At 56.1% G+C, this 25,771-nt stretch overlaps 2 protein-coding genes across 4 annotated transcripts in view; one reads left to right on the top strand and one right to left on the bottom strand.

The window, feature by feature from the left end:
- Positions 1-25,771, top strand: part of CORO7 (coronin 7) — a 56,721-nt gene that overhangs the window by 18,258 nt on the left and 12,692 nt on the right. For all 3 annotated transcript variants that reach the window (XM_016166609.2, XM_016166611.2, XM_016166612.2), the window contains 3 exons: positions 2,190-2,240; positions 9,026-9,112; positions 9,641-9,723. In XM_016166609.2, the coding sequence (XP_016022095.2) occupies positions 2,190-2,240; positions 9,026-9,112; positions 9,641-9,723 (221 nt within the window). The remainder of the gene's footprint in view (positions 1-2,189; positions 2,241-9,025; positions 9,113-9,640; positions 9,724-25,771) is intronic.
- On the bottom strand, positions 14,427-25,254 carry VASN (vasorin). The gene is made up of 2 exons (XM_016166614.2): positions 25,113-25,254; positions 14,427-17,109 (listed from the first exon to the last, which is right to left on the bottom strand). Exon 2 carries the CDS (start codon positions 17,097-17,099, stop codon positions 15,072-15,074), a length of 2,028 nt encoding a protein of 675 aa, XP_016022100.2. The 5' UTR covers positions 17,100-17,109; positions 25,113-25,254; the 3' UTR covers positions 14,427-15,071.

Here is a 25,771-nt window from a genome sequence, read left to right on the forward strand (position 1 = left end):
GTGCCTGGACCATTTTGGATTCCCATCAGCAGTGAATGAGAGTTCCTATTGCTCCACATCCTCATCAGCATTTGGTGTTGTCAGTTTTCTGGATTTCAGCCATTCTAATAGGTGCGTAGTGGTAACTGTTTGTTATTTTAATTTATAATTCTCAAATGAGGTATGATGTTAAGCATTTTTTTCATATGTTCATTTTCCATCTGTGTATCTTTTTTGGTTAGGTATCTAATTCAAGTCTTTGCCCTTTGTTAACTAGGTTGTTTGTTTTTGATTTTTAAGTTTTTTTTTTATATATATATAAATTTGGGATACAAGTCCTTTCTCAGACATATATTTTCAAAATATTTTTTTCTAATCTGTGGCTTGTCTTTTTCATTGTCTTAACAGTATCTTTTGCAGAGTAGAAGTTTTTAATTTTAATGAAGTCCAACTTATTTTTTCTTTCATAGATTGCACTTTTAGTGTTGTATCTAAAGAGTCATTGCCAAACCCAAGGTCACCTAGAATTTCTCCTGTGTTATCTTCTAAAGGTTTTATAGGTTTGCCTTTTACATATAGGTTTGTAACCATTTTTAGTTAATTTTTGTGAAGAGTGTAGTCTGTCTATTAAATTTTTTCGCATGTCCAGTTGTTCCAGTACCATTTGTTGAAAAGACTATCTTTTCTCCATTGTATTGCCTTTCCTCCTTTGTCAAAGATTAGATGACTGTACTTATGGGGGTCTATTTTTGCACTCTCTATTCTATTTCTTTGATCTGTTTATCTCTCCTTATGCCAATACCACACAGTTTTAATTACTGTACAATTAAAGTTGGATAGCATCAGTCCTCCAACTTTGTTTTTTAATATTGAGTTGACTTCTCTGAGTCTTTTGCCTTTCCATATAAACTAGAGATTCAGTTTGTCAATATCCACAAAATAATTTGCTGCAATTTTCATTGAGAATGCATTGAATCTATAGTTCAAGTTGGGAAGAAGTGATGTCTTGACAATATTGAGTCTTCCCGTCCATAAACGTGGACTAGCTCTTCATTTATTTAGTTCTTTGTTTTGTTTCATGACAGTTTTATTGTATTCCTCATATAGATCTTGTACATATTTTGTTAGATTGATAGCTAAGTATTTCAATATTTTTGGTGCTGATGTACATGGTATTGTGTTTTTAATTTCCAAATTCCATTCGTTTGATGCAGACTCATTGTTTTTCAGCATATAAAAACATGAGTCTGTGCTGATTGCAACAAAGTACAGCCATGCTAAGATGTAAAAAGGAAAAGCTAATCACCCCCACCCCCACCACCCCTAGCAGCCGTGTTAACATGGGCTTATGCTGGTCAACACCTTTATCCTTGCTCAGCAAACTTGCAAAACCTACAGGAACATGGTTAGATAAAAAGAGATTTTTGTTTATTTTATCACAGTAGGATCACAGCATGCTCTGTTATTCTGCATCTTCCTTTTAGCACTTAACAATTTACCATGGCCACACCTATAAATAATGGATGCACATTCTGCCTGCCCTCTCTCTCCCAGTTCTTTATGCATGTACATTTGTGTACGTGCACGCGTGTGCACGCGCGCGCACACAAACACACACAGATTATTCCACAGAAGTAAAGTCCTCATATGAGGTATGGGGATCTTATTTTTTTCTTTTTTATCTGTTTCCACTGGTACTCTTGGGTAATCTGAATCAGGAGTTGTGTGCTGAGTGACGGTTAGGATGTGTAAACTTGTCTTGGTTAGACAGCGAGTTTTTTAAATGTCCCATGAGCCCCTCTGGGCTGGGCCGGGCATAGAACCGGACATGTGTAGCAGCTGATAGCCTAGAGTTTGATTCTGGTCTTCAGTCTCCATCTGTGAAGGGGTGATGGTAATAACACTACCTCATAAGGTGGTTGTAAAGATGGGGAGAGATCCTGCGTGTAACATGTCCGGCACATAGTAGGTGCTTAGGAAATGTGAACTCTTGTCCCTGAGTTCTCTATTGTGGGTGTTTGGGGCAGGAAAGGGGACCTCCTCCTTGTGATGATAAAGAAGAACCAGGCTGGGAGGGGTCTCCTGGTACATGATGCCAGCGCTGTATACTAGGGGATGGGGCCATCAGAGCCTGGGGGTCAGGGAATCAGGCTGGCTCCCAGGGACCCTGCCCACCCTAATTGCGCTCTTGTTTCCTCCTGCTTTCCTAGGACAAGCAGTTGCGGATCTTTGACCCCAGAGCAAAGCCTAAGGCCTCCCAGGTAAGTTGTCTGGACAGCTGGGTTGAGGCCACAGGAACTCCAATAGGTACAGGCGGGGGCAGGCTTAGCCTCCTGGCAGACAGATTCTACCACACTCCATGCTCCTGGCCAAGGCCTGGTGGATGTGTGTGGGGAGGTCACCTAAGAGGTGGGCTCCAGCTGTTTCTGGGAAGCATGTTCTGGGTCCTAGGATGGTTTGGCTTTGATCACAGGATGGAGTGCAGCCGGGCTGCCCACAGGCCTTCAGTAGAGGCGTCCCGTGGCTTCAGGAAGCTAATTTGAGAGTCTAACTTCCTCTCCTTCTTTGGGACCCTCATTCCACCCACCCTTCCTGGCATAGTCAGCATAAGTTAGCCACGGAGGAGCCAAAAGACATAGGACCACCCTCTGCACCCCTCTGGTCTCACAGTGGGCGGACCCTTGGTCTGTGCCCCAGGTCTGTAGACCACGTTGGGGCCCTGCCAGATCCACGGGACCCAGGCACTGAATGTGTTTGGTTTTGTCTGTGGTTGTGCATGGGGTGCATGTGGCCTTTGGAGTTCCGAGCGGGAGGGGTGGGCCCTGAGTTCATGCTACAGGCATTGAGCCGCTGGGGAATCGTTCATTTATTCAACAGCAGTTTGGTGCCAGGCACAGAATGTTCTATGGTGAACGAGATGGACACATGGGCAAATTGCTGCGGGGGCGTGGGGGTGGCTGCTTTTGTTGGAGCAGTCTAGTGCTTTCCTGAGGAGATGGCTTGGAGCTGAAGCCAGAGTAGTGCAAAGGGGATACACACAGATTGCCAGAGGTAGGACGAGCTTGTTCCAGGAGAGAGGGGCACGGGGGAGGCAGGGCCTGTCACCTGTGCTGTGAGAAGCTATTAGAGAGTTTTAAGCAGAAAGTGAGATGAGTAGATTTACATTTAAAAAAAGATTTTTCTCAAAGCCGAGGAGGCTTCTTCTCTAGAAAGGTGAAGTTTAGGGTCCTGTTGCCAACTCAAGGGAAAAGCTCCCCAGCAACACCCCAGGCTCATCACAGATACCCTGGTTCCATTTTTAGGACTTGTTTCCCCACCTGGGGCCAAGGGTAATCCAGCAGCTTAAACCCAACCAACAGTAGCCAGGGCCCTGTCCCCTGCAGACACACACACACACACACACACACACACTCACTCACTCACTCACTCATACTCACACTCACAGGATCCCCCTCAGGTAGCCAGTTGCAACTTTTTGCCCAAGACAGTCCAGTCATTTCCACTTTGGACTGGCTGAAGATCTAAAGGAGGCCCCATCCTGACAGGTGAGCCAAGCTGGGCAGAACTGGTTTTGGCGCTGCCCCGCCCTACCACCCACCCAGGCAGAGCTTCGAGCTTCGTCTGGCTGGCGGGGCAGCTGAATCTGAGTCTCAGGGCAGAGTGGGCGTGAGCGGTGCGCCCCACCGTAGTTTTCTGTGGTCAACCTCCAAGCCTTTGCTTGGAACGGGGGTCCCAGGCTCAGCTTAAAGGAGGGAGTCCGAGGCCCTATCCTCTCAGCTTTCTCGGGTCACTCTCTCCTACCAGGGATTGGGGCACAGTGCATGGCACCCCTGTCCTGCCCCGACTTGATATTGCCAGTTCCCCCAGCCTTTCCCTCCTCCTCTTCCTCCTCCTTTTCCTCCTCCAGCAGGGAGGGGATGGTAATAGTGCTGAGGTGGAGACAGAGTGGCTGCCGTCCAAGGGGCTCCAAATTCCTAGGAGAGTGGGGGAGAGGATCTGGTTTTGGAGGGAGCCCCCCTGAAGGGGCTTCTGGGTAAGGAGACCTGGGAAGAGCGTGGGTGGCTCCCACCCCCTCCCTGCTGCTGGGAGGGTGCCTGTGCTCCCCCACTGGTGTGGGGGCAGCGGGCCTGGAATGCTGCCCTCCTCGTGGCCCTACCCCCCACTTCCGCCCAGGGCATCTGGCCCACACCTGGCTTCTATTAGGAAAACCGCTGCTGGCGGCCAGGGTTGGTGTGAGGGTTGATGTGAGCCGAGGGGCCAGCTCCAGGGAGAGGCCTTCTGGGAGCTCCCTCATTCTCCTGAGATCCTCCTTACCCACTAGAGGGGAGCGTTGTTGGGGGGAGGTCAGGGAAGGATAAGCTGCTCTCTGTCCAGCCTCTGCCCTCCCTGCTCCAGTGTCTGTCCCAACTAGAAGCTGGGTGGGGAGGCTTGGGGAGTCCCCCCTCTGTTGTCTGTTTTGGGCCCCGCTTCTGGGGACCCGAGCTTGGAACAGGGGATGCTTGGGTGGCTCCTTCCTGAATACATCTCCTACTCTGTTTCTAGATTGCACTTATAATCATTTGTTATGTCCCAGGCCCTTGGTGCACATGACCTCCTCCTACTCTCATGACCGTCCTGTGAAGTGTGCTCTTTGGTCATTTCTACCCCAGGGTCATAGCCCCTTCACTGTGCCAGAGCCCAGGTAGGGGTGGCCGAGCCCCTGAAACCATGGGTGTGCCAGGGAAGTAGCAGTCCTCAGCCGAGGTGGTGTCCAGGAATGGTGAGGCTTCAGTACCCTTGTCAGGGACAGGAGGGGGCCTGGGACAAGCCTCTGACCTCTGTTGTGGGCAGGCAGACCTGTGCCTTCTGACCACCCCTGTGTGTCAGGCAGGCCTGGGGGCCTGGCATCTAGAGCCCTGTACTGAGCCTGTCTGAGGAAGGGGCTTGTGTGGGTAGCAGGCATCTTACCACTGGAGAAAGTCCCCTCACCCGAGGAGGGAGCCCAGGGCAGCTCCTCCAGCCACCCTGGTCTACACAGGAAGTGTTGCCATGGTGACAGTGAGTGGGAGGGGGCGATTTGGCTGCACTGTAGCTGGAATGCTGGGTATGCGCCTGTTCCTGGCGCCCCTGTGCTGGGCAGGCACTGCCTGGCCTCAGCCCCTCCTGTTCTCTTCTTGGGGCCAGGTGTAGGGGAAATGTGGGGAGCCTGGGGGCCTTCTCCATGAGGACACTCTGCTGCCTGTTGGGACAAAGGCCATCCCCTGAGAAAGGGAAACCCCAAGGCTTCGCCTGTAGGCTCAGGATTACAACCAGTGGCTTCCCCTGGGGCCTCCTTTGACAGAGCTGGGGCTTGGGGTCACAGCATACCTGGGTCCCAGCTATAGCCTCCCTGCTGCCTCAGGAAAATGAGAATCTGGGGGTCTAGAGAGAGAGGGCTTCTTGTCTCTGAGTCCCACTGAGGTGAGTGAAGAAGAATTTACCATTTTTGAAAATGAACATCACTCCAGTGAGTGGAGAGGGGGCCAGTGGCTACCCCTTCCCCGCCTGTGGGACTTCCTTGTGGCCCTTGGGCAGACATAGCAGGGTGTGCCCACAGTGGGCATGCTGGACTCCACCAAAACTCTTACTTTGTCTCCACTTCATGGTTTGGAGACCAGAAGGTGCAAATGGAAAGCTGCGGAGCAAGCAGAACTCGCCAGCCCAGACTGCCTCCCCCGGATCCCCAGCACTGACTGGGCCCAGCAGCCTGGTTACCCTAGTGTCCAGAGGTGTTTGCCAGAAACCCTAGGTGGCTGTGGGACAGCCAGGATCCTGAGTTTTTCTAGCTATGGCTCTTGTCTCCTCACCTGTCCTTACCTTAGGTCCCTCTTACACAGATAAAGAACAATAACTGTGGGCCCAGCTCACCGGGGGCAGGAAGCTCAAATAGCTGATAGCTGTCTTACTGGGTGACTTGGGGCAGATAGCTTCCAGTCTCTGGGCCTCTGGTTTCTCCATGAATGAAATAGGAAGGTGGGAAATAAAGGCTGGGGTACGTTCCATCTCCATCCTGTGCCTCTGAATGAAAAATACTCCAGCTGCCCATGGGGCTCGCAGGTTGAGTATCACCTTATCTCCCTTGCCAACACCCACCAGCTCTGCTGGGCTCTGTTCTCCCAGGTCCCCCTCCTGGCCTGGCTCACACCTGCCGACCCCTCATGTCTTAAATGTTACCTTAAATCTATTTCTCTCAATTATACTTTTATTGTACCCTGTTATCATGTTTTTAAAAAAATCCACATTATGTCAACTAAACAAAAAGACAACCTACTGAGTGGGAAAAGATATTTGCCTATGATACTTCTGATAAGGGGTTAATATCCAAAATTTAAGAGGAACTCATACAACTCAATACCAAAAAAAAACAAACAGTCCAATTAAAAAATGAGCAGAGGACCTGAATAGGCATTTCTTCAAAGAGGACATACAGATGGCCAATATATGTATGAAAAGATGCTCAACGTCACTAATCAGAGAAATGCAAATTAAAACCACAATGAGATTTCACCTCACACCTGACAGAATGGCTGTCGTCAGTAAATCAAAAAACAAGTGTTGGCAAGGACGTGGAGAAGAGCACCATTGATGGGATCGCAAATTGGTGCAGCCCAATTCGGAAGGTCCTCAAAAAATTAAAGATAGAACTACCTTTTGACCCCACAGTTGCACGCTGGGTATTTATCCAAAGAAAACCAAAACACTGATACAAAAAGACATTTGCACACCTTTGTTCACTACAGCGCTATTCACAATAGCCAAAATATGGAAGCAACTTGAGTGCCCATCAATAGACGATTGCATAAGAAGAGGTGGTACATATATGTGATGGAATATTACTTAGCTGTAAAAAAAAGTAAAGGAAATGTTACCATTTGTAAGGACCTCTGCCAAATGGACCTAGAGGGTATTATGCTGAGTGAAATAAGTCAGAGAAAGATAAATACCATGTGATTACACTTACTTGTGAAATTTAAGGAACAAAATAAATGAACAAACAAAATAAAAACAGACTAAGAGATACGGAGAACAAAATGGTGATTGCCAGATAGGAGAGAGGTTGGGGGACTGGTTGAAAAGAGTGAAGAGATTAGAGAAGTACACATCGGTAGTTACAAAATATTTATGGGGATGTGGTACACAGCATTGAGAACATAGTGAATAATATTGTAATAACCATAAATAGTGCCACGTGGATGGATACTAGATTGGTCAAGGGGATCACTTCATAAATTATATGAATAAGATTAATTACATAATTATATATAATTATGTAAATTAAAACTATGCTGTATACTTGAAACTGATATAATGTCGAATGTCAACTCTAATTGAAAAGTAAAAATTTTTTTAAATGCACATTAGATACATGCCAGACACAACTGTGAGCACTTCACCACTGTTAACACTTAACCTTGAAACTGCCCTCCAGAGTAGGTCCCATTATTGTGTTATCTGTACAGATAAGAAAACTGAGGCACAGAGATGTTGAGTAACTCATCCTGGGCTGAGGCCCTCAGTGGCAGGGGAGGGTTTTCACCCAGGCAGTCTGACTCCAAAGCTTGGGCCCTTAACTTCCACTTTACCCCTTTGAGACATAGTTATTTCTGTTTCGTTCACATCTGCCTCCCCACTTACATATTCTGTAAGTTTGGGGACCTTTTCTGTGTTGCTCACCGTTTCCCCAGCCTAGCATAGTGTGCAGCTCTAACATTTGTATTATGAAAGAACCAATGAATGAGCATCCCTGCTTCACCCAAGTATGTGACCCTCCATCTGAGATCTGTCTGGCTCCACTGCCAGCTCCTAGCACAGTGCCTGACCCTTGGAGGCCTCACATGTCTGTTGAATGAATGAATGAATGCTATATAGATGTGATTGTGAGCCATCTGGTTTGCTGCTTACACAAGGGGTATTTGCACACTGATGAGAGGGCAGGAACCCATGTGACACTTCTGACTGACTCTGGGGTGTTGGGGGTAGGGCTGACCCTCACCCTGACCCCACAGCCCCTTTTGCGTGGAGAGGGATATGGGTCCCTGGTTCTCAGGCTCTAGCCCCGACTTCCTGTGCCGGCTGTGGCTCGGTGGGAAGTGAGCAGTGAGAAAAGCCCCTTGAACAACACGATCTGAACTGTTTCCAATGGTCTCCCACGCTGGGGTCGGCCTCTTCAGGCTGGGGAGGGGGCGCTGGGCCAGCTCCTCACAGGCTGCCTCCCTCCCTCATTCATTCCCAAGGAGATCGTGGGAAGCTTGAAGGAAGCTGGCCATAGTTTGGGGTGAGCTATTTTTGGTAACAGGGTCTTTCGTCTCAGGCTCCAGAGGCCAGGGTGACTGGGAGGGAGCTGTTTGCATTTCCTCTGGCCCCCTTGACTCCCCCGCTGCCTGGGCCCAGGGGACAGGGCCGCCCGTGGTGTGAACTTGGCCTCTCCTCCCCAGGGCCCAGGAAGCCTTCCTGCTGGTGGTTCCAGCACCACGGGAGGGCAAAGAGGGGCACTTCTCTTCCCTCTCCAGGGACTTTCCCCAGAGCTTGGCACCAGGCCCTCTCCCTGGCCCCCTGGCAGCGTCAGGAGGCAGCAATAATTCTAGTAATCCCTTGATTTGCACAGTGCTTTGTGGCAGGTCTGTTCCTCTCACATGTAGTCTCAGTGGATCTTCGGGACAGCCCTGGGAAGTAGGCAGCCCTGGTAACTTGAGCCCCATGCACAAGTGAGAAAATTGAAGTTCTGAGAGGGCACAGAGGTCCTCAGAGTCCAGGGATGGTGACTGGCAGCTGAGTGCTGCCTCCAGGACACCTGCAAGGCAAGGACGCACTGAGTCGCTATAGCAAGGCAGTGGTGAGCAAGGCTGCCTGACAGTCCCCTGAGGAGGAGGGAGACTGAGCTGGGTAGTTGGCATGGCCTTCTGGGTGCAGCACTGCCCTCAGCTGAGGTCCATCCCATAATGACATAAGGCCTCTCCTGTCTCCAGTTAGCCTTTTGAGGGGCTCTCAGGCTTTGGGGTGGCTCAGTTCTGTCTTCTTTCTCCTGCAGAGCACGCAGGCGCATGAGAACAGCAAGGATGGCCGGCTGGCATGGACAGGCACCCAGGAGCATCTCGTGTCCACTGGATTCAACCAGGTAGGGATCATCTTGGGTAAGCAGGGACTGGTACCAAGAGAGCAGGGATGAGGCCCATTGGGAGGCAGAGGCCACCAGGCAGCTCCAGGCCTGTCCATATACGGCCCTGAGTGTAGCCGGGTCTCAGAGCCCCTGGGGACCAACCGCTGCTGAAAACTGGCAGATTCCATTTGCAATAGCTAAGTCTGACCCTGGGAACTGTGGCAGCACCCCCAGGGACCAGAGTCCATGGAGGGAGCCGCCCCTTGTCCCTTGTCACCTAAGGGTTCTTAAAGGGGCAGGACATGAAAACCCAAACTTTCCCTCCCTTGTATGATTCCCTTCCTCCCCCACCCGCCCTTCCCCTCCCCTGCCCCACCCCTGCTGTCCACACACACACACACACACACACACACACACTGCCTTCCGAGCTCTGTTCTGGGACAAGTGTCCCCATGCCAGCCTGTGTCTTTGGTCACTAGGTTTCCAGGGAGTCCTGGGGGCTGACAGACATGCCCCTCTGAGTCCCTCTCTGCCTCCACCCCACAGATGCGTGAGCGTGAAGTGAAGCTATGGGACACCCGACACTTCTCCAGCGCCCTCACCTCCCTCACCCTGGACACCTCGCCTGGGTAGGAGGGCGGCATGTTGGGATGGGCTGGGGATGGAAGGGTGAGTGCTCAGATGATGTCTTGAGTCCAGAGCTATGAACAGGCACTGCTGCTAAGGATCCCTGATGCGCCCTTGACAGGCCACATGCAGAATGTGAGGTTCCAAGCCAGCTGGAAGGGCTTCACCCAATTCAGTTCTTGTCTGGGAGGTGACTCATCATTGGAATGGTCAGGGGTGCCTGAGCTGGTCAGACCTAGCCATGTATGAGGAGTCACCTGGAGCTTCACCAGCAGGGGGTGGTGAGGCAGCCCTGTGTGGGCAGAGAAGCCCAACTGACCCATTCTTGTGGCCCCTTGGTTGTGGGGCAGGCTTCTGGCTTGAGGGCTCAGGATGGTATATTTTGGCATTTGGGAAGGGGCTCTGACCCAGCGGACACATGAGTGGCCAACCGGAGAATGTACTTGATTTTGCTATTGGTGTTTTGGTGGGCCTGAGGGCCAAGGAGACCCAAGGCTGCTATAGCACAGTGGACTCAGGATGGACGTGGGTGATACGGGTTGATGTGGGGACAGATGGGCTGGCAGGATTGGAAGTACAAGTAGCAGATCGAGGTAGGCCTTGAACTCATGGGCTCTATGAGGCCTCCTCAGCCCTGGTCACACACATGTCCCTGCTTGTCCTTGGGGTAGGTAGCGCCCAGGCAGCATGGGGGTGCAAATGTACCTCATCTTTACATTGTCCCCAGAAGTAGCGGTGCCCCTGGAGATCTGGGCCGAGGTGGCTCTGCAAGGAAAGCCCAGGCTCACTGTGGCTGAGGCACCAGGAGACCCATAGCAGATGCTAAGGAGTGAGCCACCCCTTCAGTCCACACAACCTCCACATCACAGCTGAGGAAAGAAGTTCAGGAGGGTGGGAGACCAACCTAGCTGGGACAGGAGGAGGCAGGGACCTGGCACCTGTTCTGAAGCCTCAGGCCTACTCAGCTATGACTCCCAGAGGGGCTTGCTGGGATACCCACTACCACCACCAGCCAGGGGCCTGCAAAGGTCAGAGCAAGGAGAGGGCCTTGGTCCTTAGCTATTCTTCCAGCTGCTGCTTTTCTGTTTTACAACGGGGAAAACTGAGTCATGGAGGGCACAGTGACCTGTCCAAGCTCTGGGAACAGCAAGGGCTGTGTCTGGATGTGGGGAAGGGCTGAGTGGTATAAGAGCTCCTGCCAGAGCATCCCCTGGCCGAGTGCCCAGAGAAGGGGTGAAGGTTCGGGTGGCAGTGACCCTCCGCTCCCATCCTCTCTCACAGCCCAGGGAGAGGCTGGGGAGCTGGCGAGGTCCATTTTGCAGATGAGGAAGGTGAGGCTGAATGAGTTCCAGTGCCTTCCTTGGAACCATAAAGTAGGTGTGAGGCTTCCACTTAACCTGAGCGCTGGGGATTTTGGGGAGTCACTAGGACCCCCATTGCACTGAAGGAATAAGAGCTCCTGGGCCTCCTGGCTCCATGACCCCCAGCCGAGATGCTGTGCTGGTATCTTGTCCTCTATGCTTCCACAGCCCCTTCCCTTCAGGGCCCCCCAGCAGAGAGAGGGAGCTGGTCCAGTCTGGAAAAGGGACCCAGCATTGGCCATCAAGTACTCTTTCACCTACCACTTCCTGCCATCTAGGCTCCACCCCTGGCCTTTGATGGGTCCCTCTGTCCCCCCTGCCCCCCCCCCACAGAGCAGCCCTCCCACCCCACCCAGCATGGCCCCTGAAGGAGTTAACGATGCCCAGACCCCTTGGTGCCACTGGCCAAGGCTGACCCTGTAATTAGAGCAGTTAAGAATAGCCTTGTAGGGCCAGTGAGGCCTGGAATTTCTCAAATCACTCCCAGATGGGCTAACCAGGCTAGTGTCCCACCCCCCAGTCCTGGCCCCTGCCCCACCACTGGGCCCACACTCTTGGCAGAGAAGTGGGGACTCTCCAGCCCTCTAAAAAACTGGCGGATGCCAGGGATGCATGCCAACCTTCAGGCTGGCCTGAGAGGTGGTGGGTCCCCTGCCCACCAAGCTTCCTGGAAGCCAGAGCCTTCCACTGCCCACCCCCCGCCCCAGATGTGGGGGCTATTGAATGAACTGTACTGAAGATGGAAATTGTACAGGTAACAAACATGGGCATGGCCATGGCCTCTACTGCACCCCCTCAATTTACTTTCTGTTTTACAGATTTTCCATCTCAATTTAGGCAGAACAGGATGTGCTCTTATAAGAGCTAGGGGAGGCCAGAGGTCAGGCACACACTCCTCTCTGGCCTCTCTCGGGGAGAACCCAGGGCCCCCACCTCCCAGGGGCCTCTGTCTTGGCCCCCACATATGACCTCTCTGTCATTCCCATCATGTGCAAAGTGCACCTCACTAAAAGGAGACATGTCATGGTGAGACGAGCAGGCTCAGGAAGCAGGTCCACAAATGACAGCTCTGTACTTCCTGGGTGCAAGGCCCCGTGCCTAGTGGAGGTGAAGGAGGGGCAGTAATGGCAGGGCCCGATGTTGAAGGAGCAGCTCATGCTCTGTCCAGGAGATAGAAACACCACCTGTCTCAGGCACATTGCTTCTGGGCTGGGTGGGTGGTCAGCTGTATTGGCCCTGGGCTGCAGGCAGGTAGAGATTTTTCTCCCCATATTACTAAAGACAGCTAAGGCCAGAGAAGTGGGTCCTCTTTTGAGGTCACCCCAGCATCAAGCCCATGCAGGGCTTTTGTTTGCATTTGTTTCTTCACACCAAGGTGTCCACCTCTGGACAGACCCCCAGCCCAAGGCCTAGCCATTGGCCAAAGGCATGGGTCCCGCACCCAGGGTGTTCTCTGGAGATTGGGAGCCCCCTCCCCTCCTGGGTAGCTTCTGCTGCTCATAGTGTCCCTACCCTTCTCCTGTGACCCAAGTCCTCCCCCCATAGCTGGCAACCCCCTCCTAGACCAGGGAGCAGGTATTGGGTGTTGGGACCTGTCCCTGCCCGCTGTCTCACCTCTCCCAGCCTTCTAGTCTCTCTGCAGAGAGGTTTTTGGGTATGAAATGGGAACGTGTATAAGCCGGTATGGCACAGGGCCCAGGGCCTGTGGCAGCGAGGAGCCAGCGATAGGGGGACTGGCATTTCCCACATCTGTCTCTGGTGCTGGCAGATTGCCCTGAGTAGGGGTTGCATCTTGACTTGGTCCCCCACTAGGCCCCTAACCCTACCTTCATCCCTCAGCCTGTGATCTGATGGGACACCCCAAGTGCCTTTTCTGGGAGGGCTGGAGTGAACATCCAGCCTCTTTCTTTAGGTCCTGCCTCCCTCCCCACCCCCTGCTGGCCCACGAGGCCAGGTTTGGCTTTGCAGCAAAAACATTTATTCAGCAGCCACCGTGTTCAGCAGCAGCCCACAGGCCCACAATAGCCCCTTTGACGGCGCTGCCGAGGGGGAGGGCAGGCCTTGCTGTAACTACACCCGTAATGGGACCCAGACCCACAGGAAATCCACCTGGGCCACTGCTGCTGCCTCAGGAAGGTGGGGCCCCACCCAGGCCCATTGCCATCACCCTCTGCCCCCATAACCCACCAGCCCCCTCCTCCCTTCTCATGCCTGAACCCTCAGGAGCCGCTAATTGAATCCAGAGCCTTGCGTGGCCGGGCCTGACTCGGTGCTGACATCAATGCCCCAAGCCACAGAGCCTGCTCCCCAGGCCTGGCTGGACTGCCTTCTTCCTACAAGAGTGAGACTAGGGGCCAGGGGCGGTGACCCACAAAGAGACACAGGCATGGGGCCTCAGGGAAGCTTGCTCCAACATCTACAGGGCTAGAGCCCACCTCCACTACCATCCAAAAGGTTCTAGGAGGTTTTCTGTTCCCACATTCCCATCACTATCCCTTGCCCTGCCCCCCACTTAGGCCTGTGGCCTTCCTGGAAAAGGATCTCACTTCCGGAGTTTTGGAAAACCATACATATCCCAACTAGAGAGTAAAGGGACATCGAAGGGCCACCAGGCCTCTGCAAGCCAGACTTAGTCCTCTGGTCCTGTCCCTGGGCCACCTGTTCCTAAGCCTGCACAGTCCCTCCTCCCCCCCATCCTGCCGCCCCGCACCCGAGGGTTTCTGCTATTCAGGATCTGTGCTGCCCTTTACCGAGGCCCCTTAATAGCTGGAGCAGGAGCCCATGCAGAGGGGCAGTGGGACTGCAGGGAGGGTGAGCTGTGCATGCCGCCTAATCCAGCAGTATCCAGGATGCAGCTCAAGGTACCCCCTCCACAGAGGAAGGCAAGCATGGACTGCCTGTCAGACCCATCCCCGAGGAGGGACCCTTGCGGACCCTCTTGACCCTCATCTTCCATGAGCCTCTCACGGGAGCACCACAGCTCCTGCTGACAGGAGACTGGGCCGGAGTAAGGTAAGGCTGCCCTAATTGTCCTTCCTTGAGGTCGGAAGCTGCCCAGCCTCTGTCCCTGCTCTCACCTGGGTCTCAGTCTCACTAGAAGGGTAGACTGGGCAACTCAGTGGAGGCTGGGGGGACACAGCCCAGGGCAGGTTACCTGGGAAGGCTGACCTTCCCACCATGGCCCTCAGCAGAAGCCCACCCAACCCCAGGGGATACCGGCCAGGGCCTGGTTGCCTGCTGGAGAGAGGAGTCCTGGTCCCCAGCTTCCCCACAGAGAGGGCTGTCCCTTCATGCCCACCCTGCACCCCGATCCTCCCTCCCCCAGTGCAGGTACCCTGGAGCCATGCCAGAAAAGCACGCATTTTATTTCATCTTTTATTTTTCTTACAAAAGGCCTTCATATCATCGTTTGTCTTACAAAACCAAAGTCCTTATCTCTGAGTTTGAAAAACATTTTCCCAGAATAAATGGGAAAGAATCTCTTATAAATATATTTTTAAAAAACAAAAGCAAAACTTGTTCCTAAAGCATCTTTCTTTCCAGTTTCTTTTGTTGCTTCACTCCCTTGGGCCAAGGCTGGGCCACACACCCATCCCCACCCCGGCTCTCACTCTGCTTTCTTTCTGGGGATCCTTTCACTGGCCCCCAGAGTCTCCTTGGGGTGGGGACCTGGTAGCCCTGGGCCTGTGTTACCAGCACACAGTAGAGCCCACTCCACCCCAGAGGTCGTATGTTGCAGAGGACGGGGCAGACACCATCCTTAGAGGCACTTGGGCTCAGGGGACCTTAGAGGTCTTCACCTGGGTCCCTGCATCTTAGATGAGGAGGCTGAGGTCCAGAGAGGGACAGGCACTCGCTGTAGTCACACAGCCCCTGCCCTGACATGTCCTCATCATATGGATCCGAGAACTACTTAGTCTGGTAGCAAGAGGGCGCTGGCTAGTCCCAGCAAGGCTGAGAGCCCAGCTTGGCAGTCCATCACTCCCAACTTAGATGTAAGGCTTATCAGGGAGGGGTCCCTGGGGGCCAGGCCCTGGGTAGCCTATGAGTGGCACCTCGCACTCAGGCCCACCAGGTGGGGACTCCCCACCACCCTCTGTCACCTTGGGGCCTGGCTCTAAGGGGGCCTTCACCCCCTCCAGCTCCAGTGGCCCAGCCCCAGGCCCCACCTGCCCTTTGCCCTGAACTGCAGCCGCTGCAGCCCGCCCCCGCCGCACACAGTAGGCTGCCCCCACAGCAGCCAGCGCAGCCAGAAGCACAGCAGCCAGGGTGGGTGCAATGAGGAGTGGCAGGTTGCCCTCTTGGGCCTGCGTGACTGGGGCGTGGTTGGAGCGGACAGCTGGGAGCGTGCGGGCTTCCCCACAAGCCTCCTCGCCCTCTAGCACTCGCCCAGCTCCCAGGGGCCTGACACAGATGGAGTAGGTGGCATTGGGCTGCAGCTGGGTGACAGTGTACTCAGCCAGTGAGGCAGGCAGCCGCAGTGTCACTGGCCGCTTGTCGGGGCCTGACAGGTTGCGGTAGGTGAGGCGGAGGCTCCTGAGCTGCACAGTGCTGCCCTGCAGATAGCGCTGCAGTCCCACCCTCAGGGATGTGGGGCTCACTGGCTCGATGCGGAGGGGCAGGGGCCCTGGCGGACTCAGTGTGGCCAGGGCAGGGGTGGGCCGTGGTCCCAGCCTCACTGGGCTCTCACAGTACCGGCCCATGAAGGCTTCCGGGCACAGGCACTCTAGGTGGCCCCGAGCCCCCAGGTGACAGGTGCCGCCGTTGAGGCAGATGGACGCTGGGCAGTCCTGGGGCCGGGGGTCAGGCCTCACAGTGGGCATGGCAGCAGGTGGCAGGCTGGGGGCTTCGGCAGCAGGCTCTGTGGGGTTCGGCCATGTGGGTGCTGGGCTGGAAAGTGAGGTGGTGGGTTCCCATGCCAAGGGTCTCGTGGTGGGCACCGTGGCTGTGGTGGTGGTAGCTGGGCAGCCGAAGTCGGCATAGTCAAGGTCTAGGAGTAGCTGACCAGCGTTCTTGGGTGGAAAGTGGCAGCGTGTTTCCTCAGGGCTGGCCAGCACCACACGGCTCTCCCGAACCCATGGGCCAAACCAGCTCAGGGGGCACACGCAGTTGAAGGGGTTTCGGGCAGCCGCCAGGAGCCGCAGGCGGGGGAAGAGACCCGACAGCTCATGTGGCAGGGCCTGCAGGCTCAGGTTGCTCAGGTCCAGCTCCTGTAGGGCTGCTAGGCCGGCCAGGTCCTTGGGCCGCAGCTGGGCAATACGGGTGTTGCCAGCCAGCCGAAGGCGTGTCAGGCCCCGTAGACCCTGGATGGCAGGCGGCACGCGCTCCAGCTGGTTATCGGACACATCCAGGTCATGGAGGTTGCGCAGGCGGCCAAAGAGCCCCTCGTCCAGCTGCCGAAGCCCCAGGCCGGCCAGCCGCAGTGCCTCCACATTGACTGTGTCCAGGGCACCAGGCTCCAGAGCCAGGAGACTGTTGTGGCTGAGGTCCAGCAGCAGCAGACGAGGCAGGTGCAGTGGGGGTAGAGCCCGAAGCTCGTTGTCCTGCAGCTTGAGCTCCAGGAGGTGGTCAAGTGCATCAAAAGCACCAGGCTGGATGTGTTGGATGCGATTCTTCCCCAGGTACAGGCGCTCCAGGCGCCGCAGGCCACGGAAGGTCTCGTTGGTGATTTCACGCAGCCTGTTGGCGGTCAGGTCCAGGTTGCTGAGGTTGGCTAGTGGCTGGAAGACGCCACTGGGCAGGCTGGTGATCTGGTTCTGTGACAAGTCCAGGAGCTGCAGGCTCGGCAGGCTGGCAAAAGTACCTGCGTCGAGTGTGGTAATGCCGTTCTCAAAGACGTACAGGCCCGCCGTGTCAGGCGGCACGTCACTGGGCACCGTGGTCCCCTGGCGGGCAGTGCAAAAGACTATCTGTGGCTGGTTGCACTGGCAGCCAGATGGGCAACCCTGCACCCTAGGCCCTGGGGCCAGCAATAGCAGCAGCAGCAGCAACGGGGGTGGGGTGACTCTGGAGCACATCTTTTGGTCCCTGGGAGCAGAGAGCAAAGACAGGAGGCAGTGAGTCAGGGGCCCAGGAGACAGCCGTGCCTGGAAGGACTGAGAAGGGAATTCCCACCCCCCTTCACCTCTCCCTGCCCCCAAATCCAACAGCACACAGTAGTTATGAGTCAGGTCTCCAGTGCCCCAGTCCGGTTCCTGTCCCAACCCCTTCACTCCCTTGCCTTTGTGACTTTGAGCAGTCACATGACCTCGTTATGGTATCAGTTGATACTTCCTGCACTGTCACTGGGGTACAGGGGGCTGATGCATGCAGAGGGTGTCTGGCCCCAAAACACTCAGTGACCACAAAGGACACCTTCTCTTTAACCCCAGCCCTCTTGCCTCAGGCAAGAGAGAGCATGCAGTCAAAACCATTAGGCTCTGTTCTCTTCTCCCAAGCCCCCCCGTCCCAAATCTCTGCTGAGGTAGACAGGGAAGCAGCAGCCCCTCCCCACAGTGTCTGGGAGACTGGTGGGCAGTGGGCCGAGAGCGTAAGCAGAGAAGCTGGCTGCCCCGGGCTGCTGGCCCCTGCCGCCACGCTCTGTGTCCTCCAAGGGAGGAGAGACCGCAGTGGGAAGACTTTACATGGAAACTATGGGATTGGTGTTTTTCCACTTGTGCAGTCAGACCTGCCCAGGACGGGAGCTGTGGGCTGGCCAAGATGTGGCCAGCAGGAAAGTTCTTAGGGGAGGGAGCAGAGGGTGCTGGAGCCATTGGCAGGTGTCCCTCTATGGAGGGATGTAAGGAGGGAATGCTGGTCTTCATGTGCCCTGCCCCAGGCACAAAGATAGAACTAGAGGTGAGGGGGTCCCAGCTTCCCTGGGCTGACTCAGGGCTTAAGCTGGAGGACACTCGTTGCTTGGTAGCCCCAGAGGTAGTGCCAGGCCTGGAAACGCTCCCCAGAATCTTTCGTCTACCGTGGGTTCCATTCTGATCCGAGTACTGAAAAAAGCAAAGCCTCAGCCATTCCCAGTGCCACTGAATATTCACAGCCACCTCTTACAGTCTCCCCAGCAGCCCTTCCAGGTGGAAACTATTCTCATGATTTCCAGATGACAGAAGGGGGGCTCCCCGAGGTGCAGTGATGTGCTGCTATTGCACTGCTGGGAAATCTGACTGGAGCCCAGGTCCTTACTCAGGTCCAGGGCTGCTGGGCCTGCTGCGTGTGTTGAGCCTATCCCCCTGATGCAGGAGCCCAGTCCTACCAGGGTGAGGGTGGCTCCCCCAGCTGCTCCAGGCTCTAGTTTGTAGCTGGACTCAGCTAAGACAGGATGGGGCCACAGTGTGGGCCCCTCTTCACTCAGGCTCCTTGGGGGGAACTCAGGCCACCCCCAACAGTAGTCCCCATGCTCTGGGCCTCTACAGTCCTTCCTTCCAGGGGCATGAAGGGGCATTCTGCTCACACAAGGGCCTTTTGTACTGGGGCTTCGTTTCCCCTTCCCCCATGCCAGCCGGCTGTCAAGCCACAGGCAGGTAACAGCCCTCCACCCAAGGTTCGTTCTGCCCTGCTGCCATCCATGGGGTTACCCCTCCCCCAGAGAAGTGCGCTGCTGGAATGCAAGGTGGAGGAGGGGGAGGTGGTCCCAGGATGGATTAGACAAGTCACTGAGGAGGCCACTGTGGTCTTGGGCCAGTTCTAGATAAAGGCCTGTCACTCAGTTTGGGCCCACTTATGTCCTGCCCACCTGTAGGGTCCCCTCTGCCTGGGAAGTAGGGCCATCGTCCTCTGCCCCTTACTAATTCTGGTGATTGCCTTTCAGAGGCTAGCCAGGGAGGCCTTCCCTAACTCCCAGCTGGCACCCCCTTCCCTGCTCTCTAGAGTCCTGGCTGCCTCGTGTATCCCTGGCCCTGTGTGCCCCTAGCCCTGCTGGAGCTGTCGCAAGGGGGCTCCATGCACCCCACCCAACCTCCTCCCCTGCATGGACCTGCTCCACCCTCGCTGACTCAGAAGGCAGTAGGTGCGGCCTGGCCTCCAGATGTAGGCTGTGAGTGCCCCCACCCCTTCGTCCACGTGGGGGGTGAGCCACCTCCCCCTGAATCAGCCCTCCTAACGGGGCAGGCATGGAGGGGGATGGGAGGCAGTCAGGAAGGGAGCAGCTAGGCTCAGGGCAGGAGGGGACCCTACACGTGGCCTGCTTAGCCACCCCTGTGACTTCAGCTCCCTCTGGGCCTCATATAAGGTCATGGTTAAGAGCTCACGTTCCAGTCAGACAGCCCTGGGCCAAGGCCGTCAGAGCTGTGAGGTACAGACAAAGGCTTTCTCTCAGCACCTAGGCTTCTTCCTCTGTCCCCACTGAGTGGATCAGAGTTGACACCTCCCAGGACTGTTGGGGGGTGCTCCCTGCTTTGCATTGAGGAGGGGGGAAAGAATGGGCTCTGGGCTTTGCTCCTTGGTCTGTTGGCACTTTAATTGCAAAGTCATCATATAGGAGGGAGGCAGTAACTGTTGTGGGTCTGTCTGGCCCCAGAGTGGCAATCTGAGTTGTTGGGGAGCGGGGGCTGCATCAGAAAAAGAGCAACTGGAATCCTCTTGATCTGGGGAGACCCCATCAAGCAGCAGCTAACCTGCTTCCCGCCCTCTAGGAGGCAGTGGTGAGCACCTTGGCCTGAGCCCCAGTCCTCTGCCCAGCAAGGAGACAGAGCCCAAGCTCTACCCCTAAACGGCTTCCCACCCGTGGGCATCAGTGTCTCAGCAGCCCCACCTCACCCTCTGGAGTTGTTCTGAACACCCAGGGTTGTAGTTTTTGTATTCTGTTTGTTTGCAAATGGGGAAGTTCTTCTAACAAGTTCTGGGAGCTATTCTGCCCGTCTGGTCGCATGCTCATATGTGTGTGTGCATTGGGGGTGGGGGCAGTTGTTACGGCTGCCCTGACCCAGGCAGTTGCAATTTCAGCAGCTCCGAAGGACCAGAGCCTGGGCTTTGATATCTGATCCACTGAACCAAGGCAGGGAAGTAGGACCTTTACCTCTGTGGAGGGTGTGGGGAGTTCTGGAGGCAGCCCTTGCATTGTGAGGGTGGGAGCAGGAGAGTCTAGGGCCCATGTCCTCCACCTGGTTCAACATAGCCTCACCTTGGCCTGGCCCCGCCCTGGTGTGGAGGGAAGAGGTAGGAGGCAGAGGCCCAGGCTCTACTGCTGGCCTCACTGCCCTCCAACAGACAGTTGCTGGGATGGGGCTTTAGGGTCCAACTGCCTGCATTTGCAGCCTGGCTCCATGCCAACCTGGCCATGGGCCTTCACCTCAGTTCCCATCTGTGAAGTGGGGGTGCTGATAATAGCGCCTGATTCTCAGGACTGTTTACTTTGTACTTGGAGCGTATTCTAAGTGGTCAGTCAACATTCGCTACTGAGTGCTACCCATAAAACCTGAGCCCTACCTTCCATACAAACGGGAGAATACCATGGTGTGAGAGGGGCTTTGAGTCCCTTTCAGCACAGATAGTAGGCGCCCTGGGCCCAGGGTGAGACCTCCATGCAGAGGCTGCCCCTCACCCTCCACCCTTAGGTGTGGGCATGAGGGAGCAGCCTGATGGCAGGTGCTTTCAGTTTTGGAGGGAGATGGGGGAGCTGAGCTGTCTTTTGGCCAGTCCCCATCAGCATATGACCTTGGGTGGGGAGAGAGCAGAGGGAGGGCTCTATGAGTAAGGATATCCATCATCACAACTCTCAGGGGGATCCAGAGTGCCCCCACCCACCTCCAAGTGTGGGACACATTTAGAGGCACCCTCTCACATACAGGCCCTGGGTCAGGCAGGGACTAGTGAGTGAGTAGAATCCAGACATTTGGGTGACCACATCAGACCTGAGGCTGAAGCATCTCACTGTTCCTGGGGAAGGCCACATGCCTGCCAGCAAGAGATGGGTTCAGACAGGTCAGCACACCCCTCTCCTGTACCCAGTGCTGCAGAGTGAGTGCAGGAGTCAGGTACTACAGGCCTGACCCTAGGACCCTGGGCCTCTGGCTCCCAGTGCTGGCGTGCCTGGCTAAGCACTGCCGGCCAGGCCTGGCAGCAGCCCAGCCCAGGAGTCTGCCAACCCCCCAGGCAGGCGGGACCATGCCGGCGGCCAAGACGGCTGGCTCTGGTTTCGCTGACGTGTCTGAGGAGGCTCAAGGCCTAGGCCGGGTCCGCCCATCTCCCCATCCCTGAAACATAGCAGCCCCTGGCCCGGTAGGGCAGAGTGGTTGAGATCTTCCTCCTTGGCCCTCAGGGAAGGGGCTGAGAGGGCAGAGCCTCTTGTTCCTCCTCAGAGATGGCCCTCTCTCCAGGTGGGGGCCAGAGCTCTGTGATTAAGCTGGCGTCCTCACTGCTCTTGGTGTCTGCCTTATTTTATCCACCACCCCGGCCGGCTCTGCTCATCCTACAGATAAGGCTGACACTTCATTCATGACCTTATCCAATTTCCTTCCCTTTCTGGGTTTCCATCTCCCACCTGGAACCCCAGGGGTTTTCATCCCCAGCTGTACATCAGAATCACCCCAGAAGCTTTGGAAAGTTCCTGATGCCTGGGTCCTACCCTTGGGCCAACTAAACAAGAATGTCTGGGGTAAGGCCAGGCAGAGCTGTATTTTGGAGAACCAACTTGGGTGAGTCTCCTATCCAGCCAGGGCTCAGTTACAAAGGGGACAGTCTAGACATCAGCTTGTCTCCCAGTCCAGGGAAGATCCCTGACCAGGTGTGGCTGGCTGTCAGCACTGGGAGAAGAGCAGGACCTAAGCCTTCCTCCCTCCTCCCCCACTTCTCCATCCAGGAGCTGTCAGGTCCTAAGTGGAGACTTTCTGTGGCACTGTGGGTGACTTGGCAGCTGCCAGGCCTATCAGCCCAGGACAGGAAGACCAGTAACTAAAGCCAGTCCGAGGTTCAAGTGGGCCTTCAGGGCGGCAGTATGTGCCATCTCAGTCAGGAGAGGTGCCTCTGTTGGGAGAGAACACCTGCAGGCCCGGGAGCTGTATGGTGGCTACCGCCCAACTAGAAATGTGCCAGACCAGATGCCACTGCTGGCACGTGCAAGTGTGATGCCACCAGGGCTGGGCTCAGACCTGGGGCCTCCTCACTGCCCTGTCCCCGCCCAGGGCCAAACACCCAACAAGTAAGGTCGTAACCCTGAAATTAACCCTGAATTTGCCAGAGGAAGGCCTTAGTCACCAAGGGAGGCCACCAGCCCCATGCCAGCTGGGCCCAGGCTGTCTGGGGTTTAGGGTCTGAGAAGGAGGTGGCCCTTGAGGAAGTCTTGCCCTTCTCACATTCACTATGCCCAGAGATCTTGGTCACCCTGTGGCAGAAGTGGCCCTTTCTGGGTCTGTGAACTAACCAGTAGGCAGGTGGGATTGATTCAATGTTAGGAGCCATGACCCTGCCCCCCTTCCCACTCCTCTTTCTTCTCACTCTGCCTATCCAGGAGTGGGGGCTCAGGCCCTAGTGACAGCCCCAGCCTCTTCTCTGTGCAAGCCAGCTCTTTCCTCCCTCCTTAATTAAATCTCTCAGGCAGCCTCAGAGGAATGTCAGAGCCTTATTGCATTTCCCTTGAGGAGACTGTTGGGGGGGCCTTCCCCAACCATGGAGAAGAACTGGCCCCTCGCCTGTCCCCACCCCCTAAACCCGAGGTGGTCTAGGGGAGCCTTCTCCTGCCTCCTCATACCCAGGGAGGCTGGAATGAGGAAAAGCGGGGGAGGCCTGCAGGCCTGGCCGGCCTGGCGGCCGAGCCAGCTGAGGGAAAGCAATCTGGCTGACTCTGGAATGTTGAAACCGATAAAAGGAAGAAGGCTGAACCCCCGCCCGCCCGCCCGCCCGTAGTAGTGCATGCAGACTCCCAAAGCACCCCTGCCCGCCCCCAAACACAGCCCTGCTCCAGTCACGCGCACACAGACACACACCCACGCCAGACACACGCCCAGTGGGCCTTGCTCTCTCTCTCACACCCTCCCCCTCCTCCAAGAACTCTTGCAAATTCCACAGCAGTGAGGGGAGCTGGTTTTCTTGGCAGTGCAGAGCCTTGGGCTCCCCAGCCCAGGGAAGGGACTCTAAGGAGAGCTGAGGGAGGCTACAGGAGGGGGTCACTAACCAATTTAGGTGGCATTGCTGCCTATGAGCTCAGGGCCTGCCAGTAGTCAGGGATGCTTCTGTGGGCAGATGCTCAACCCAGCCTTCTCTCTGGTCACCAAGGAAAACTGGCTAGCTGGTCTGCCAAGGTGGGAGCTGCCTCCTATCCCTAGGAGCTGCCCAGCCCAGTGGTGGGGTCCACTTACAAGCCTCCATGAGGATTCCAATCTACCTGAGACTTGACCCAGCTCCCCTAGGGTTGTAGTGGGGGGGGGGGGGCGGGTCAGGAATGGAGCCAGAAACTAGATCCATCTGCCCAGGGCATCCCTGGCCCTGAGGCTGCTTGCTAGAGGGGCCTTCCTAGGGAAAGCACAGGCCTGGGCAGTCTGAGGGGCTTCTCGTGTTGAACCCCCTCCCCCATTCCCAGAGTCTGGAGAGTAGTGCCATCCTAGCAAATGCCCTGGGACACCAGGCTCCATTGGCCCCATCTGACTTTCTGGACCCATAGGTCCCAGGGCAGCCACATAAAGCCAGGGAGGTGGGGACTGGCGGTGCCCAGGCCCCCACGCCTGGCACGAGCTCATCCCTCCCTGGGCCCAGGAGAGGCCAGATAATGGTCTGGAGGGAATCCAGCTGGGCTGCTCATTACCAGAGCCCTCTTCCTGCCTCTGACACTCTGTTTACAGAAGCTCCGGGGCCTGATTCCCCTGGGAGAAGACAGCAAACTCAGGGGACTGCTCTCCCATCCCCCCCCACCCGCTTGCTCTCGCCCTTTTGGGCCTTGCCAACAGCTGGGTCCATAGTGGACTTCACTGCCCGCTAGGCCAGCTTTAATGGACCCTGCTTGGAGGGCACCCACCCAGCCACTCTCTCTATGCCCTCAACACCCAAAAGTTCAGCCTAATGAGAAGCGACCTTTGAGAGGCAGTCCAGTCTCCCAGCCCCCAGAGGTTCTTGGCCTGGAGAGGAGGGCACTGGGTTCTGGTGCCCCTCTCCAGAGCCTCACCTGCCCATGGTACAAAAGATAAGCAGGGGGACACAGAGACCCTCAGAGCGCCTCCTCCTTCCTACCTTGCAGACTCCACCCCTGGGCCCCAGCAAGAGAGGCAGTCAGCGACCCTGGTGTGGTAATCGTTAACGAATGAGGTCGAGGCAGAATGGTTGGCACCAATCTGCTGGCCTGCCAGTGACCGCAGGGGACCTCAGCAGCCCTCAGGCCGGAGCACTGCCAGCCCTGGGACACAAAGGACTAGGTTGGCCCCAGGCCACTGGGTTACAGCCCAAGCAAAGCTTCTTCTTCCCTCACAGAAATAGAGATGAAGCACCCCAACACCTGGAGCACGAAGGGCCCTACTCAGCCAAGGTCTATCGTCTAGGGGCGTTAGGGGAGATGAGCTGCCAGTTACCCCCTTACTCCTCCTCTAGGCTGCATGTCTGTGGCCCCCGGGGCTCTGTCCTGAGTGACAGGGCCCTCAGGACCCCAAGCAGGCCAATCTGCACGGGGGCACCGGGAGCTCCAGGCCCCAAAACCAGACTGCCTCACTCCAGGAGGTAAAAGTAATCCAAGACTATGGCGTGGCCATCCTCTTAAAGGGGTTTGATTCATAAAACTGGTCATGCCGGAGGGCCCAGCCGTAGGAGGAGGAAGCAAGGGAGGGGGTGTTTATTTTGTCTGCTTGTAGCCCCGCCGGCCGGCTGGCCAGTGAGCAGTGTACACACGCCCGCGCGCGCACCCCGGCCATGGGGCTGCTGGCGCCCGGGAACTGCCGAGGAGGGGGAGAGTCGGGGACGCCCGGGTCGGCCCAGGTGACGGTGCAGGGTTCGGGGCGCGCGCCCACTCTTTGAGTGCGAGTGCGCGCGGCGGGGGTCCGCGCGCGTGATCAGCGCATGTGCATAACCTGCTCTTGTTGCGCCCAGATTCCCGTCCGCAGCCCCCCAGCCCGGCAGACACTCACCAGACAGCGGTGGAGGGAGCCGGGCGGGGCGGGCCGCGGCCTCAGTCCTTCCCGGCCGGCCAGACCGAGGGGTCTTGGGTCCCGAGGCAGCGGCGTCCGTGTTTCCCCGCCGCAGGCTCGGGCTGCGGAGTCGGCTCGCAGGAGGTGGGTTGCGCCTTAAAGGATGTGGGGCGGGGTCGCCGCTGGCTGGAGGCGGGGCCCGCTCCCCATTGGCCGGGGCAGGACGGGCCGGAGGGAGACCCGCCTCCCTCTCGAATGAAGGGGTCATTTGGCCGCGCGGTTCCTGGTCCTCATTCCGCCACCTCCGGACCTCGCGGGCGGGAGAGACCATGTCCCGCCCCGCCTGGAGTCACGAGCCCGGCGCTCCAGGCGGGTCTGCCACTTGTTTGCCATATGACCCTGGGCAGGTCCCTGTTTTTCATATAAAAAGCAAATTAATTTGAGTGAGACAGAGCCCCAAACGCAGATTCCTGTGACACACCAGACAGGTGACATAAATTCCAGGAGCAGATTCCAGAGCCTGTGGAGGCCTGGAGAGGCCGGGGAGGAGGGAAGTGGGGGCTGGTGTAAGGACTCAGCCCTCATGACCTGCTCCAGCCTGCCAGAGCTTTGGATTTTTTCAAGAGAAACTGGAAATCAGGATTTTTTTTTTTTTTTAG

The sequence above is a fragment of the Rousettus aegyptiacus genome, unplaced genomic scaffold (genome assembly GCF_014176215.1).
Source record: "Rousettus aegyptiacus isolate mRouAeg1 unplaced genomic scaffold, mRouAeg1.p scaffold_m13_p_8, whole genome shotgun sequence".
Classification (NCBI taxonomy): domain Eukaryota; kingdom Metazoa; phylum Chordata; class Mammalia; order Chiroptera; family Pteropodidae; genus Rousettus; species Rousettus aegyptiacus.